This window comes from Erpetoichthys calabaricus, chromosome 9 (genome assembly GCF_900747795.2).
Source record: "Erpetoichthys calabaricus chromosome 9, fErpCal1.3, whole genome shotgun sequence".
Classification (NCBI taxonomy): Eukaryota; Metazoa; Chordata; class Cladistia; order Polypteriformes; family Polypteridae; genus Erpetoichthys; species Erpetoichthys calabaricus.
Window position 1 is genome coordinate 185,273,604 of NC_041402.2, and position 18,512 is coordinate 185,292,115.

Genomic DNA, 18,512 nt, shown 5'->3' on the forward strand with positions numbered 1-18,512 from the left:
GCTTCAATTTAAGTTTGTCTGCTTACAACTATGCTCCCGCTATTTCACCAACAAGTACAAACCATGTTCCTAATAAAGCATTTCATGATTATACAGTGCTTGAGAGCGATCCTCAGGAAAAGCTTTAAAAGATCATTACCGTTTATTCTGAAGTGTAGGTAACCGCAAAGAAAAGAACACCTTAGGCATCATCATCTTGTCCTATGTCATGTCTGGTGGCAATGGGCTTAATAATGAATGAAGCCCAGTTAACTTGAATGTTAGAAGGCAAAAATGCATTTCACCACATGGCAGCATGCTCCCACAAATCTATTAACTTAATATTCTTTATGCTTGACTTTTCTTCGGTAAGGCTATATTTAACATGTACCAGTGTTAAACCTAGAGCATTTTGTGTTGATATGTTCTGACTTCTATACCCAAAAAATTAACAGTTTTAACTGAAGTCCTATAGTAAGATGTATCTAATTGTGAATTAATTGGGTTCACACCGTGTGAAACTTTACGCTTGGCAAATCATGAAAAAAAAAAATTGTTAAAGTGCAAGTCTGAGGACCACTGCAGAAAATTATAGTAAAAACAATTTTCAATTAAAAATATAAATAGCAACTTCATCTACTGATAATTCTGTACAACAGCTTTTCCAATTCTGTAATGCTACAAATGAACCATGTGAATATTTACAATGCTCCAACCTGTACATAGAAGACAAATTTAAATAGAAAAGGGTCTTGCCCTCTGTTAAATTTATAAAGATCTCAGCACAATAACTATAATGTGAGCTTACCTACCGACCCTTCTCATCACAGTAATTTTAATTAACACACAGAAAAACCAGGAGTAAACAACTACAAAAACATTTTGCAAAAACATTTTAAGCATGAACACCTGACCAGCACCTTGCATCCCAAGAAAGCATAGTTAGTAAAACATGCAGAAAAAAAAAAAAAAAAAAATAGAAAAGCTAAAATGAAAAGCTACAGTATACCCTTACAAAGCCAGTACACATTTATACATTTGCAAATCAAAACGCACTTTCACAGCCTTCCAAGCCATCCCACTGCTCATACTGAGACAGCAAACAACTTCCTCGGTTTTATTGACATTTAGCTATCACTATGACCCTTTCTTCTTTAAAGTAGTTAAAAATCTAATATGTAATTTGAATTAATTCTAATTTTTGGCTGCACAAATCTGAACATGAATAGTGCTTCGGAGTGCATTTGCACACCATCTGGCATTAGTGGTGTTAGGTCCAAAAAAGTGATTTTTGCAGCTTTTGTATATCAGAGTTAGTGTTAAAGGTGCAATATTATGTCAAATTGAGAGAGGAGTAAATATCACATTCTCTTTAAGAGAATCAGTTCAAAAGTTGCAAATGTCTATGGTTAGAATGATGGTGGACAACACAACATGCCTATAATAATTTAGCTGAAATGGAAAATATGGATACATCTATCTACAAATTGAATGAAGCTTGTAAAACTTATGTACATTTTCCTGTACAAGACAATCTTGAACATGTTACATGCTTCTCATCACAATTAAGTTCACATACACAAATAAAAAAAATACTTACAAAAGCAGGCAGCATGTCATGGTAAGTGGCAGGTGCATGATGCTGCTGTCCTAGGTACTGCGCAGTTATGGGTGTGTTTCTTCGGACAGGCTGTGCTGGACGGAGGGAGGGATCCTTTGTCTCAGCAGCAAAGGAGGAAGCAGAAGTGGAGGAGGAGGAGAAAGCAGCGGCAATTGAGGATGAGGTGGCATTGGGAGTAGCAGAGGATGTAGAGGAGGAAGAGGAGGAGGAGGAGGAGGAGGTGGTGGAGGAGGAAGAAGGGAGGCCTCCCTCACCTGAGCTGTTGGTCTTGCCCTCACCCTCACCGGAAAGACCAACTGCTGAAACCATAGGATGAAGGTTCCTCCTCCCTCCCCCCTCCCTCCAACTGGTGACATCTATGGATAAAACAAATTAACATTTTCAGACTAGTTATGGGCCTCATGACTAGTGTTTTAGGTTCAAAGCAATGTAATTGATTTTATATTAAAAAAAAAATTAAAGAATGAACTCTACTAGTTACAAAAGGCTGTCTCTGCCCCCAACATCTACACAAGGAACAGCAGAAGACAAATGCTCTAACGAAACTGACACCTGGTGGAGTATACCAGCAGTATCAAATACTTCTTAGCCAAAGCGACTGAAAGAGGTTACTTGCTCAATTCCATTAGTTGTGAAAACTGAACATTCAAGTTTTTTTTTTTTTTGACTTAAATGTGTCTTTCTATAATGCTACAAAGATTTCAGCTTTCACATTATCTTTTTTCAAAAGACTAAAAGACACAACGTGAGGGGGTTTAAGTGGTGAATCAGAACAATTTACATCCTCATTTCCAGACCTAGAGTTTAGGGATTTTCAGAAGGATCCATTGGAACATCATGTCACCAGATGTGCCCCATTCTATGGCTGAAAAATCACACGAGAATGGAGTCAAGAAGTATTTTGAGATGCAAGCTTAACAAATTAGAATATGACAAAAAGTCAACAAACTGTTTAGCATGCAAAAGAGACTTTGGAAATTGGAAAAAAATGAGATTGATAGAAAAGACAAGGAAGACAAATTGATTACTTTGTGGGCGGAGGCTTGGTCCGGGCCCATACGACAGATCGAAGACGCTTCTTTCCTTGCCAGCTTTGTCCTGTTCTCCAGCTGCTTTCAGCGTTGGAAATTCCTCGTGAGAGAAGGGCTGCAGTCGGCTTGAGACCTTTAAACCTAAAAGAGGTACATTCAATAGAAAACTCTGCACCCAAAACGTGAGAAAACTGACAAGTAAACCATATCATGCTTATTATTTAAATTATGATGATAATGTTTAACAAACCTAACACTGTAAAGTATTAATTCAGACAACTTAAATATACACATTCTTAATCTAGCAGTGTTTACAGTTGCAAAAACTGACCCCAATTGGTGGTGATATTCAAAGTTTAGAAGATTAATCTCTTTGCTGGGGGACAGCAAAAAATTAAGAGTACAGATTATTATTTGCTACTGACAAGCTCATTTCCAACTAACATTCTAAGATCAACCAAAACAATTTAAAAAAAAAAAACAAAAAACACATGTATTGCTATGAGTTCAGTCTTTTTCAACTAGAAAAATTTAACACACAAGAAAAAAAAACACTCATTTTAGATTTAATTGCAATAACATTTGCATGATCAGTGCAAGGAAGTTGCCAGCTTTATAGGTTTTTTTTCCCTACAACAGCTATCTGGATAACAGAAATAGACTAATATTTTGATATGGTCTCAAGAAAGGAGGGGTTCAAAGAAACTGTGGCTTGACAAAAACAAATTCAAAAATCTCTTAATGCAGAGCTGAAGAAAGCCAGAACTGATCCCAGTAGTGACAAATGGATGGGATGCTAACCCATCATTGGGCATACAGAAACAAACCTGACTTAAGTGAAAAAATGCTAAATTTAATTTACTAATAGGTTCAAAAGATGGGGCGCCTTCCTTTAGCAATAGATTCTTGCCTTTAAATGAATATGGGTATAAGCAAAAAACTTCTGTCCTGAAGGTCCTCACTTTTGGTCTACAACAAGATAATACATAGACTGCTTAACCTGCCCTTGAAGGATGCTGCCATTTATAGAAATGTCACCACCTGCTAGACACACTATAAGTGCACAAATACTGATGATACTTTAATAAAACTTTACCATCTTGACCGACTGGCTTTCCATTGAGCTGGGCCCATTGCTTTGGTCCACCTATACTTGTGTTCTAAAAAATCAAAAGAAAATATGGTAATATTAAAGGCAAGAACAACTAGTGACTTTTTAAATTCAAATGGTTACAAACTGTCCTTACTTTAGAGGGAAAAAAATCTGTAAAATCATAAATGGAGATATACATACCTCCTGGCTTACTGCTTGCACCTGTTTCTGTAGATTGGATACAGACTTCTGCAAAGCCTGCTGTGGCTGCGATTCCGGCAGCTGTGCTGTTGATGCAGTAGAACTATAAAAAGAGGAGCAGGATTTTAGACTGATCTTCAAATTGAATAGCCTTGGGAGAGCAAAGGCTGTCTGTCCAAGAGTTGAATGTCTAGGATATCCACACATTCAAAGTTGGACAATAAACAATACAACAGAAGCTACAAAGTGTGACTGACAAACTACATTCCCTTACTTCTTTTGGTCTGCTTGTTCCTGCTTGTTCGCCCATCCCGTTCCGTCTTTGGGCACAATAATTATATTGGGATCGTTTCCTTTGTTTTCAGATTTTAGGCTCGGCAAATGAGCGGGAGGGGGCATTCGCCGGGCAGCGGCCACTTTACCAAGACTCTGTAAGCCATGTCGTGTAACAACTGGAAACACAGGAAGATGCTTTCAAATTTGACATAAAAAGTATAAAAATCACATTATTACAACAAGAATTATGTTATTTTATGTATCTCATCAAATACTAACGCTATCGAAAAAATCTCCAAAAAACTAAACAAAAATGTAAAAAAGGCATTATTTCTATTAGATATTACAATGAAAATCTTAAGTGAGCTAAATCATGGTCTGATGTCTCTTACTATGCTAAATCAGAAACTGAGGATGCTAGTTTTATGACAGGAGCCTCAAAAAGGTCTCCTGGGAAATGGGTCTGGAATCAAAATGTCAAGGATCTTTAGTGAATAAAAAATAAGACAATCTGAATTTGTGAGAAAGATACAAATTTGAGAGTGTTCATACTGTACCTACAAATACAGTGTTGTAAACAAAAGATTAACAGATATTTTAGTCACAGAAAGGAGAACTCAAAGGTAAATCAACTGTCAGCCTTAGCATGGACGATAGGTCACTTCTTTTAAACTGTCATGACAAACTTCAACAGGGTGGACATGTGTTAGTCATGAACAATCTATAACATAAATCAGACTGAAGGCTGTTCATAAATGTGTGGTACAAAAGCTGCTTCAGGCAAAGATCATTGATAAACAATGTAGGTGTATTGTTTGATGAGGAGCTGCGTTTTCTGAATATTAGACAGGAATGTTGAGCTCCAAGGTGATCAGTACTTGTGGTACGGCAACTAAGATGGCTGAGGTACTAATTGGTTTGACCTAAAAAACCCAAACTGGTTGCTCTGCAAAAAGAAATGGTAGCAATGTAGTTTGGTCAGATTTCAATTCTCCTTTCACTGGAAGAGGGAGGGTTTTATACACCAAGAGTAAATAAACCATGTGTCTGTCATGGTGTCAACTTTAACCCAGGATACTGGAAACACACTGTGACCAACATTAGGACATTTGGCTGTACAAATTGTTTTTAATGTATACATAAGGTGATGTGAGTGCTTGCCAATTCTATCACATGCTTTGTAATTGTAGCTATCAGCAATAATTACTTCTTAAAGGAATGTATTTCAAGAGCACAGGTTTCTGGTGTGCTTTTTACATTTCATTCAATTCCAGTGTTTTGTAGTGGCAGAGATCTTTCCACATTCGCAACATGAAACCAGTTTAAAATAGTTTTTCCAGACTGTGGCTCAGACAACTCTGCTATTAATGCTCTTAAAGAATTTGTGGACTTCTTAGGGCTTGTTTATACTTCATGCTCAGAATGCGCACGCATTATGGCTGCCACACGTTCCCAGCGTTCTTTTGACGCGCCCTCTGAGCAGGTCCTCAGAAATTAACGCAATGCGTGCACAAGTTGCAGTACCAGCAAAAAGTGGGGGGTGCAGTTTGATAAAAGTCGAAACGTGACATCACAGAGTCTGTTACTATCTACATGTGACAAAGCCACTATGCAGATCCTAGTAGGTTCGATGTGCACGCTTCAATGTTTGATGAATGGTTCAATGTGGTGAAGCAAAATGCCAACATACAGATGCATTTGTGGTGCTTTTATATTCAAGCGTCGTATATTCCCGATCGTAATGACACGAGAGATTTTAAAATTCTCACATACCATCTTTTGTGCCATCTTTTTTTTTTTTTTGCAACTTCACAACAGCAATATAATGTACAGCGCTGTATTTCAGACATAGAGAAAAAAAAATTAAGGACATGGTGAAAACATGTATTTTGTGATTAAAGTGGAAATTTCGGCTTTAATCTCGAAATGTCCACTTTAACCTCGTAGTTTATCATTAAAGCAGACCGTCGTAAACGTCATCCCAGTTTTTAATCGCTACGAGCTTCTTGGACCTGACAGCACCGGCAAGCAGCAATAGAACACAGAACACATTAAATGTATGATATTCCAACTCTCTGCAAATTTAGAATCTTTAATGCATGTCGTCATGAAAGTGATTTCAAGTATAAATCTAAAGTATGTATGTTACATTTTACAGATAAATCGTTAATTTCGTATTAATAATAAATACTGTTAATAATTACACACACAGGGGTGACACGGTGGCAGAGCGGTAGCACTGCTGTCTCGCAGGGAGTCACCTCGCTGGTATTTCCTGCTGGGTTTCCACACTGTGCTCCAGTTTACTTCCAAAGATATGCAGATTTGGGAATTTGGTGCCGCTAAAATGACTCCAGTGTATGTGTGTGCTTGTATTCAACTTGCAATGAGCTGAGGCCCCGTCTGGGGATTGTTTCTTCCTCGTGCCCAATGCTTGCTGGAATGGACACATCCCTGGATTGATGGATTTAATTATTAAACATCCTTTTCAGAGATATTGCGGTAAGGTGTCATTGAAATGTAATGGCTGTTCCAGGCAATTCACAACAGAGAAGCCGAACCTGTTCTTACCGTGATAATATCTCGCACTGCCACCTGTTGGATTCCTCTAGATGTACGTAAACTACACGCAAAAGTATAAACAGTAAAACGCTTGCGTAGCAGGAGTGTCCGCTGCAAAATGCGTTGCGTGAAGTAAAAACCCGGCCTAAGAATCAAGAACTGCGTGTTATTTGCAGATGTTCCTTTAGACTCCAAGTAATCCCCAGTGGACAGAGTTGCATTTTCACAATAAACTATGAAATGGTCACAGTGAAAATCAGCAGCACCAAACCTTGAGTACACATGAAAAAAAGTGATAAAATTGTCTAATTGAATTGTGAAATTTCATCAGTACTACAACCTCTGCACTAAAAATGGTGATGAAATGGGACACAAATACCATGACAAATTGCTTGAGATCCCGCACATCTAAGGCACTCTGAAGGAAGAAATTCTCAATAAGATATGAAGACAGTTGCTGAGGTGGTCAGAACATTTTTCATTTCCCACAAACAGAAAAAGCAGATGTACAGAGAGGGCTGTGGGGTTTATGCTTTCTTCAATCTAGTATATCCATATTACTAACCGAGAATGCTAAACCGGATGATGGACGCAGGCACATCCAGCCATGGGCCGTAGCTGCAAAAAGACGTACTGCGCAGGCGCAAAAAGAGTCCGCGAGAGTCGGCTGAGGAGCCGAGAAAAGCGGACAAAAGAGGGCGAGAAGAGGCGGAGAAAAGAGGGCGACAAAGGCGGATGAGGGGCCGCGAGTGGCGGACAAGACCACAGAAAAAAGGAGTGAGCACATACAAAAAGGAGAAATGAGGCGCAAAGTCAAACGAAGGAAAAGCACGAAACACATTGCACACGAAAGTAGACCCGAGAAAAAAATAAAAAAAAAAAATAAAAAAAATAAAAAAAAAGAGGCTCGCGCACAACAGCAAGGCGGCACCCCCCCCCACTACTGGCACCGGACGGGACACACACCAAGAGGGGGATTCAACAAGCCCATGGAACACAAAAAAAAGAACACAAAACCACCCCACAAACCCTACAAGCGAGGGACGGGACACACACAAAGAGGGGGATTCAACAAGACACAGGAACACAAAAAGAAAGAAGACGCTCGCGCAACAACAATCCTCAACAATCCCCCCCCCCCCCCACATCCATAAGAAGTCACACCCAAAGCCACATATTCTAAAGTGAACGTCAGCACCTTCACACTAGACAGCATAGGTGTCAGCATTGGTGGATCTCCTTACAATAAAGCACTATTAACCGTTCAACTGCAGAAAAGGAAACATATTAACAGTGACTGCGATCCTTCTTATTGCTTATCCATATTTCGCATGCTGAGAAAGAAACAAGTCATGAATACACGGTCACGGGTACAAAACGAAAAGGAAAGGATAACAGGAACAAACACACGAAAACGAAAGAAACAACAAAATAGACGGCTATGCAGCATAGGTGGATCTCATTACAATAAGGCACTATTAACCGTTCAACCGCAGAAAAGTCTCCATATTAACAGTGAGTGCAATACTCCTTATTACTTATCCATATTTATAAAAGAAAAAATGTCTCGACTCCAAAAACGCAAAGCTCAACTAAAGCTTCTAACTAACGATGTACCTAAAGTAAAAACTTTATGAACTGCGTTAGATCCTACAATAGTTCATTTGCTTTTAGTAAATATCAGGCCACCAAAAGGCAATGGCCCATACTACTTTCGCATATGTGCACAAATACTGCATCGCATTGTAACAGTGCACCCTGAAACAAATCAACAACGCAAATATGCACAAATCTACATCCTGGAGCCACATGACGCAAACTATCAATCAAAGTGCTGCATCGCAACAGGCACGGAATCAAACGAAACACCTCCCGTCTCAGACATACGTTAATGGCAGCGAAGGCTACAACGGGCGTCTCACACAGCACAGGCAAATCGATTACAGCTCCAAAACAACACGTCCCAAATACTACACATGCAACAACGCGCCTCTCAAACGGCACAAGCAAAACATACACCGGGAAAATTCATTCGGATTAATGAATGTCATTTGCAATCATTGTCATTCAGTTCACTTCCCTGAAGAAACAACTGGCAATACAAGTAATACATTTAGACGTTGTTGTCAAAAGGGTCAAATTAGACTGCCTTCTTTACATTCATATACTGAATATCTACAGAAGATTATACCTGAAAGTGAGATCTTTATCAACTGCATTAGATCCTACAAATCGGTATCCACTATGAACATTAACGGTGGCACTGCACGTGACATCCGTCTTCAAAAAATGTTGTTTATTGATGAATGTACAATGGCATGAAGTCACTTACTCAACACCATTCATAAACTTCTACAAACGTTTTATGAATAATAATATTCGATTTGGAGGAAAGGTACTTTTATTAGGAGGAGATTTTAAACAGTGATTAGCTATTCTTCCAGATGCCATGCACTCGGCTATTGTTCAGTGCACCTTAAAATACGCAGACAATTGGCATTGCTTTCAAAAGATACAGTTAGTAAAAAAGATACGATGTCCAGAACCAGATCATAACAATTGCTTATTACAACTGAGAGATGGTACACTCACCAATACAGATGGACTTCAGCCACATATTATTACAATTCCTCAAGCCTTTATCTGCGACGACTTAGTTACACAGAGATTTGGAACAGCAATCTCATTAGACCAAATGCCCCTTTTAACACAACGCACTATATTATGTCCAAAAAATATTAATGTGGAAAACATAAATACCCAAGTCATTCCATTACTTCCTGGAGAGACACAACTCTTTCTAAGCTCTAACAAAGTTGACTCTGATCACGATAATGACCATCTTCATTGACCTTTCAAGTTCTGACCTGGAATTACCTTTTACACTTAAACGGCGTGTACAAAGAAATTTTCCAATAAACCTTTACACTGTGCCACACACTTTATTGTTTGCTTTCTATTTGCATCATCTACACCGTCACACTATTCTATATCTCATTCATACATCACGCTCTTTGTCATTCCCAACACCGGGGGTTGGCGAGCGAAGCGAGCAGGGGGCGGAGCCCCCTAGTTCTATACTAAAAGAAATGCGCATCTGACTTGTTAAAAATTCTTGATAGATATGTGCATTCCTGTAAAAGGACAAAATGTGCCTTAGGGTAACAGTAACAGCTCAAAATGATCATTGAAAATGCAGTGGTTTCAATAAATCCAATAAGACTGTAGTCTTACCTGTAGTTTTCTGAGTTTCTATTGACTTTCCCTTGTATTTATCAAACAGGCTGAGTGACGAGTACTTGCTTTTCCCATCCTTTGCCTTGGTTATTTGCCCCAAACGATCGGACATTGCGATGTAATGTCATCGAGTATGAAAATTTTTCTTGGCTCCTCTCCCTATGCCTTTATTTCTATTAAACAGAAAGAAAAAAATTAGTTTTTTTCCCCAAATACACAAACAACTTCCATTTTGAGGATAAAAAAAATCTTGCTTAATTACCATGCATTTAAAGATTAGTAGGAGTATATCATCTATAAAAAAAGAAGCCAGATTATACATGAAAAGCACTCATGATGCAGTGAGATGACTCGAATAAAAGTAAGGAAGCAACCACATAGAAGTTAACATGGCTATCACGTAATGATACATTTTCACATGAAGTCAGCCTAAGCCCAGTATGCACACATACAAGCATGGCCGAAATTATCGGCACCCCTGGAATTTTCCCAGAAAATGCACCATTTCTCCCAGAAAATTGTTGCAATTACAAATGTTTTGGTATACACATGTTTATTTCCTTTATGTACATTGGAACAACACAAAAAAAAAAAAAAAAAAGAGAAAAAAAAATCCAAATCTGACATGTCACACAGAACTCCAAAAATGGGCCAGACAAAATTATTGGCACCTTTTCAAAATTGTGGGTAAATCGTTTTATTTCAAGCATACAGTATGATGCTCGTTTGGACTTATCTGTGGCAAGAAACAGGTGCTGGCAATATAGCAATCACACCTGAAGCCAGTTAAAATGGAGAAAAGTTGACTCAACCTTTCTGTTGTGTGTCTGAGTGTGCCACACCAAGCATGGAGAACAGAAAGAAGAGCAGAGAATTGTCTGAGGACTTGAGCACAAAAATTGTGGAAAAATATCAACAATCTCAAGGCTACAAGTCCATCTCCACAGATCTTCATGTTCCTTTGTCCACCGTGTGCAACATAATCAAGAAGTACACAACACATGGCACTGTAGCTAATCTCCCTGGATGTGGACGGAAGAGAAAAATTGATAAAAGACTGCAACGAAGGATAGTGTGAATGGTGGATAAACAGCCCCGATCAACTTCAAAACATATTCAAGCTGTTCTGCAGACTCAGGGTGCAACAGTGTCAGCTTGAACTATCCGTCGACATCTGAACGAAATGAAACGCTATGGCAGGAGAGCCAGGAGGACCCCACTGCTGACACAGAAACAAAAAAGCCAGACTGGAGTTTGCCAAAATCCTTCTGGGCAAATGTCTTGTGGACAGATGAGACCAAGGTAGAGCTTTTTGGTAAAGCTCCTCTTTCTACTGCTTACAGGAAATGGAATGAGGCCTATGAAGAAAAGAACACAGTACCTACAGTCAAACATGATGGGAGGTTCTAAGATGTTTTGGGGATGTTTTGCTGTCTGACAGTGGATGCCTTGACTGTGTGCAAGGCATCATGAAATCTGAAGACTACCAAAAGATATTGTGGCGCAATGTAGGGCCCAGTGTCAGAAAGCTGGGTCTGCGTCAGAGGTCATGGGTGTTCCAGCAGGACAAAGATACCCCCAAACATACCTCTAAAAGCACTCAGAAATGGTTGAAGACAAAGCGCTGGAGAGTTCTGAAGTGGCCAGGAATGAGTCCGGATCTAAATCCGATTGAACACTTATAGAGAGATCTCAAAATTGCTGTTGGGAGAAGGCACCCTTCAAATCTGAGAGACCTTGAGCAGCTTGCAAAAGAAGAGTGGTTGGAAATTCCAGTTGAGAGGTGTAACAAGCTTGTTGATGGTTATAGGAAGCGCTTGATTTCAGTTATTTTTTTCCAAAGGGCGTGCAACCAAATATTAAGTTGAGGGTGCCAATTTTGTCCAGCCTGGTTTTTGAGTTGTGTGTGAAATGTCAGATTTGGCTTTTTTCTCTGTTTTTTTTTTTGTGTTGTTCCAATGCACATAAAGGAAATAAACATGTATACCAAAACATTTGTAATTGCAACAATTTTCTGGAAGAAATGGTGCCTTTTCTGGGAAAATTCCAGGGGTGCCAATAATTTCGGCCATGACTGTATGCCAATGTGAAACACACTTACAGGAGTGGTTCTCAAAGTATGGCCTGCTGACCACCTGTCTTAAGCATGAGGAAAGTAGTTTGCATGTTGACAGTCTTCATTACTGGGCAAAGTATTGTTAAAAATTTCTCTGATATGTTAGTCTGTTATGTATTTTCATGGCTTTTAATTTTAAATATGGAGTCTCACAAAATTTTTGCTTACCAACCTGTGTCATAAGAAGAGCATTTTATTATCAGACTACCATATATATGCCAACCTTTTTGTACTCTAACGAATAAGTAGTACACAGCAAGATCATGAAAATCAAGAGCATGCTCATATAACCGTATAAAAAGAAAATACTGAAGCAAGAAAGTATTATAAATGATAACTGGGTCTTGTATACACAATACAGAAACAAAACAGAGAGGAAGAGCCTGAATTAAAAAGGAATACTGTAAACTGACAGCTCAATGATAAATTGCCAATGGAGGAGTTTCATTAAATCTTTACATGTATTTGTATCTTTTGCCAAATTTCTGCATTTTCAATCAAAGCTTAAAAAAATACTAAGAAAGAAAAAGTGTTAATAGCAATTACTTTTAATGTTGTGCTATTTTTAAATAAAAAATGTTGATTTTACAATCCTGTACTGAAATTTAACTCCTGTTCAGTATGCAATGTACCAGAGCCTTAAATGTTCCACAGCCTTCAAGAAGCATCAGGACACAAATGCTTTCCAAAACATTTCTTCCTGTGTGACATTGGCAGACTGTTCTTACAAAATTTCTGAGCATACATTGCAAGTTAGCACTTGTAAACAGGCATGTAAAAGAAGGACTTTAATATGATCCTCCCCACTGGAGGAAAAAGTTAAAGGAAAACAAAAACTGATGAGCAAACAAAAACCGAGCAGCAGCCTAAAAAATAGATTCTGAACATTAGGGTAACAATTGAATATGTCTAGCAAAAATCAATTAAAGCTATTTTCAATTACGTACCCATACCTCAGGGTACCTCATAATATATGCACAGCTTCCCTTTTCACTTAATCCTTCTATTTTACAAACACGCTTAATCCAAACAAGGTTCACAGACCATCCCAGCAGCAGCAGACAAAAGGCAGCAACCAGGGTGAAAGTTAACCACAGGCCATGCGTCTCCCTTATCCTAAAAATCACACTTAACCAGTAAATTAGTGTGTTAAACAATCCAATATCCATGTTAAATCTATATAAATTTGAAGTACAACTTGTTTCTATAACCTCTGTTAAATAATTACTTGCCATAAACTAAGTTATAAAGCGGAGCAGAGAGTTGTGAAGTTCCAATCCCATTGAAGCATGAACTTTTGCATCATGAAGTCTATACTTTTTTTTTTTTTTTTTTTTTAAACAACTGCAAAAAAGAGTGTCGAGAAAAAGGTGAGGGAGGTTGAAAGAAAAGCTAACGTATACTTCTGATACCTCTAGTGTTTAAAAATTTTGACTTTTCTGTGCTTTTCCAGTATACTATGCAACCCATATTTTTATATACACATACTCGCATACACAAAACTAAAAGTCCACTACACTTTAACAAGAAAGGTAGTGTTTCTCTTTTCTAAACACTTACTGCTTTCATTTTACAAGCCACTTTTAGATGGGCAAGTACACACCCACTTCATGAAGGATCATAATATTTGGCCTAGGAGAGCATTATAACTTTATGAACAAAATACTTAGAAAAGCAGAGTAAAAAAAATACACGTTTGATATTAGCCATTTTGCCAGTCTCCAATAGTCATTTCTGGGTGACAATAGGTCGATTGCAATCAGTGGCCGATTGATCAGAGCATCGCTACTTAAAATGTAAAAAAGGAATTGCAATTCATTCATACCAACTAAAAATGTTCAGCTCCTTTATTCTTTGCTCACAGCTCAAACCTCACAACCCTGAATCAGCCTAGTCACTCTTTTCCATACCTCTCTCCCTTTTCTGTAATGTGAACAGCAAAACTGCATTTAATACTGCACGTGAGACTTTATTTGTGCATTATATAGATTAAGCATAATTCCCTCAACTTGTACTCGACACATTAGGCCACTACATAGCACCAGCCATTTACATGACTAAACACTGCTGGATGCTGCTCAAGGCTTACCGACAGATCTAACATGTCGGACGTTTGACTCATGATACACTTATTTTTTTCTTCACTATAATTTAAGCATTTTAATGTTCCCAATTACATTCTTTACTGGGTACACCCCCACTCCAAAAAAGTAAGTAAAAAAATAACTGTTCTATCTGAATACAAAATGTCAAAATGCAGCCTGATGAGCATGAGGATTAAGCACCCAGAAAGAACATGTGTTTAAACATGGACACAAAGCAAATTAGTCGCAGATGTGAAGTTCCTGTCTGTGAGTTATCAGGTATAGCACAGGCATCAACAAGATCAAGTGGGCAATTGATGTTACAGTGGTGTGGTTTTTGGAACAAAGTTAAAGTGAATGGACCTGATGAATTCAAAAGAAAATTTAAAATACTATCAAAAAGAAGTCTGCACAGATTGAGGACTGTGACATAATGAAAACACACAGCTGTGTGTATGACTTTTTTAATCCTATTCCCACAGGTACTCTCAGGTAATGAGGCTATTTATTTTACTGAAAAGTACAAGTTTACACCAGATGCTAAGACTCTAAACTGCTTGAAGGCAAAAATAAAAAACAAACCTAAGGCAGCAGGCAGTTTTAGATAGCTAGAAAAATGTTCAAGGAATGTGACCTTGATACTTTTGGACACAGTAATCGTTTACACTTTACATGGGGTAAGCCATACCAAGATTAAGATTTGTAATGTGGACACGTGCTTTTGAGCTTCACTGAAAGTGCTTGTTTTGCTTCAGATGTCAAGTTACACTTTCGCTCATTCAGTAAGAACATGTTCATGAAAGACACACGTGTATCAAAGCCATGTCAGTGTCTCTTGTATGTCGACATCTACATTTAGCAGCTGCTTGGAATTACATGAGAAAAGCAAAATGCACATAGTTATACCTTGGTGTTACTTCTGAGTAATTTGCAATATTAATTCTCCCTTTATTTCACAACTGTGCCAACAACGTAAGGCATAAGCTGAACAAACCCATTTCCAGGTAAAAATCATACTTCATTAAACAAGTTCGATACAATTTGCCACTTAATTTTTGTTTTTTGCTAGCAGGAACCACATCTTACTGCTCTCTGAATACAAGTTGGTTGGAGTAGAAAGCATTATTAAAAATCAGCTCAGACAGTTTAGCTCCTTTCCATATGAATGTAAAGAGTTAAAGTTCAACTGTCCTGTAAAATCTAAGCTGGCACATTTTGATTGGTCTTTGCTCGTCTATTTTCTTATTATGCTTTAAATATATGGTATGCGGATATCACATCATAAAATGTCATGATGGGATTTTTAAAAGCTAAACTTTTTTTTATAATTTTGTACATATTCAAAGTAATACCATTTTAAGGATGTTTAACAATGCACTACTGACAAATTCCCATTCTGAATTTCTTAATGCTCACCCACCAGTTCTTACATGCATGAGAAAGAAAAGTTCTTGTACCGACAACTTTTACATTGCGTTTTATAATCTCAGTCACAAAACAGTTTTCTGAATACTGTATGAGATTAGGGATTACCAATCAATCATTACAGAATAGTACAGTGGTACCACTTGATCCATTTCATAAGGTTAATGGAGTTTCAATTTGGTCAAATTTTCCCCATAGGAAATAATGTAAACAGGATTGATCAATTCCTGCTCCCCCAATTGGTTATACATACATACATACATACATACGTTAACCAATTTCATATTTCATTATTTCCTTTTTTAGCTCAACTGTAACATGAGTGTCCTCTTTGCTTTACTACTCAGTGCCAACTTTCTTAAGCACCACGGTAATTACTTTCAAAAGGGAATCCCAAAAAAGGGAAAAAAAAAAAAAAAAATCACAGTGAACAGTACATCTTTACAACAGGAGATGTGTGGCTTAGTCAGGAATATACAGCATATGTAGGCCTGTATCGCTTTGTCTTGTCTCCTCACGGCCCCGATACATACAAGTTTTAGATTGATAGATCTTTATTGTCATTGTCACTTTTACAAAGGAACAACAAAATTGAAGGTGCAGTCGACTCAGTGTGAGGAATAAGTTAAAAAGACAAGAAGAGAGAAAATAATACCTAACCTAATAGTAATAAAAGTACTTTACAAAATATACAAATTGCACTTGTTGACTTAAGGTCTATATTGCACATTGGGAGAATGATATGGAGCAGTTTTATTCTGAGTTCAAGGCCATGATTGCTTTTGGATAAAAAGCTGTTTTTAAGGCAGTTTGTCCTGGTTTTCATTGCTCTATATCTCTTGCCCGATGGCAGAAGCTGGAAGAGGCAATGACCGGGATGTGATGAATCCTGTGAAATGTATATTGCTTTTTTGCAACATTGGGAGGTGTAGATTTGTTCCAGAGTGGGGAGGGTACAACCAATTGTTCTGTCCACTGTCCCGACGACCCTGTGGAGTGCTTTCTTTTCTGAGGAAGTGCAGCTGTCGTACCACACACACAGTCCGTACGTGAGCACACTCTCGATGGAACAGTGATAAAAAGCAAGGAGCAGATTTTTGGGGAGATTGTATTTTCTGAAAATTCTCAGAAAATACAGTCTCTGCTGCGCCTTCTTCAGCAGCTCCTTGGTGTTGGCGCTCCAGGTCAGGTCATCCTCCAGCTCAATTCTCAGAAACCTGAACACCGGGACCCTCTCCACACAGGCCCCGCCAATGATGAGTGGCTGGATGTCAGTTTTGTTTTTTCTCAAGTCAATAACAAGCTCCTTCGTTTTTTTGGTGTTGAGGAGCAGGTTATTGACTGTGCACCACACTGACAGCCGCTCCACCTCGTCACTGTATGCCAGCTGATCCTCCTTGCCCAAGATGAGTCCGACCACCGTCATGTCATCCGCAAACTTTATATAATCTTGTTGCTATGTTGAGTGGGGACACAGTCATATGTGTAGAGGAGCGGGCCGAGCACAGAACCCTGCGGCGTCCCGGTGTTGAGGCTGAGAGCAGTGGATGTGTGGAGACCCAGCCTGACCCTCTGGGAGCGACCAGACAGGAAGTCCAGTATCCAACTACAGGTGAGTGATGGAAGTCCTAGATCTGCCAGTTTGGACACCAGTCGTTGTGGGAGGATGGTGTTAAACGCCAAGCTGAAGTCTACAAATAGCAGTCTGGCGTAACTCCCCTGCTGCTCCAGGTGGGTCAGGGCAGCATGAAGGGCTGAGGCCACGGCATCCTCCGTGGATCTCTTTGCTTTTTAAGCAAATTGAAATGGGTCCAGGTCTGCTGGCAGGCAGGCAGGCAGGCGATATGACTCCGCACCAGTTTCTCAAAGCACGTCTTGCTGACAGATGTGAGTGCCACTGGGCGGAAATCATTCACTGTTCGTGATGGATTTTTTCGGCAGCGGAACAATGATTTGAGGACTTGAGGCAGGATGGGACAGTGCCCTGGGACAGGAACTGGTTGAAAATCCTAGTGAAGATTCCGGCCAGTTGATCTGCACAGTCTTTCAGCACCCGTCCAGCCATACCGTCGGGTCCTGTAGCCTTCCTCACACCCGCCTCACCTCACACTCTTCCACTGTGAGTATATTGCTGTTGTGAACAGGCTGCTGTGATGAAGCTGCTGTTGCCTCAAAGCGGGCAAAGAAGATGTTCAGCTCCTCTGCCAGAGAAGAGTCTCCCTCAGTGGCCGAGGAGTTGCTGGATTTGTAGTCGGTGATGTGCTGGACACCCTGCCACACCTGCCTGGTGGTGTTGCTCCTCAGATGGTCCTCTATCCTCCTTCTGTATGCTGCATTGGCCTCTCTGATGCCTCTCTTCAGGTTCACTCTGGCAACACTGTAAAGAGCCCCATCCCCAGACCTGAAAGCAGTATTCCTAGCTTTCAGCAGACTCTGGACATCCCTCGTCATCCAGGGCTTCCTGTTAGGATAAATCCTTATGCGTCTGTCCCTGGTGAAGTTGTCTGTGCAGAACCTGATGTAATCCAGGACTGCCGTAGTGTGGTTCTCCAAGTCTTTGGTGATTGAAAACCTCCCAATCGGTTCTCTGGAAGCAGTCCTGCAACTGTTGGGAGGCCTCCTCGGGCCATATGGTAACAGTCCTGGTCATAGTGGGAGCTTGCTATCTCAATCGCCGTGTCCGGTATGAGTGGATTAAGCCACGTCTCCATGATCAGCAGGATGCAGCAGTCCCTGATGATCTTTTCCATTGCAATCCGCAGCTGCCACTCATCCAGTTTGTTTGCCAGAGACCTCACATTTGAGAAGAAAATGCTTGGAAGTGGTGGTTTGTGTGGCTGCTTCCTTAGCCTCCCTAGCACGCCGCCTCGGCACCCCCTCTTTTGTT

At 39.5% G+C, this 18,512-nt stretch overlaps 1 protein-coding gene across 7 annotated transcripts in view; it reads right to left on the bottom strand.

Moving 5' to 3' along the window:
* Positions 1-18,512, bottom strand: part of prrc2b (proline-rich coiled-coil 2B) — a 78,974-nt gene that overhangs the window by 38,010 nt on the left and 22,452 nt on the right. For all 7 annotated transcript variants that reach the window (XM_051932173.1, XM_051932172.1, XM_051932169.1 and 4 more), the window contains exons 2-7: positions 9,998-10,173; positions 4,200-4,377; positions 3,926-4,028; positions 3,728-3,791; positions 2,629-2,772; positions 1,580-1,956 (exon numbers count right to left, since the gene is read on the bottom strand). In XM_051932173.1, the coding sequence (XP_051788133.1) occupies positions 1,580-1,956; positions 2,629-2,772; positions 3,728-3,791; positions 3,926-4,028; positions 4,200-4,377; positions 9,998-10,112 (981 nt within the window). In that variant the 5' untranslated portion in view covers positions 10,113-10,173. The remainder of the gene's footprint in view (positions 1-1,579; positions 1,957-2,628; positions 2,773-3,727; positions 3,792-3,925; positions 4,029-4,199; positions 4,378-9,997; positions 10,174-18,512) is intronic.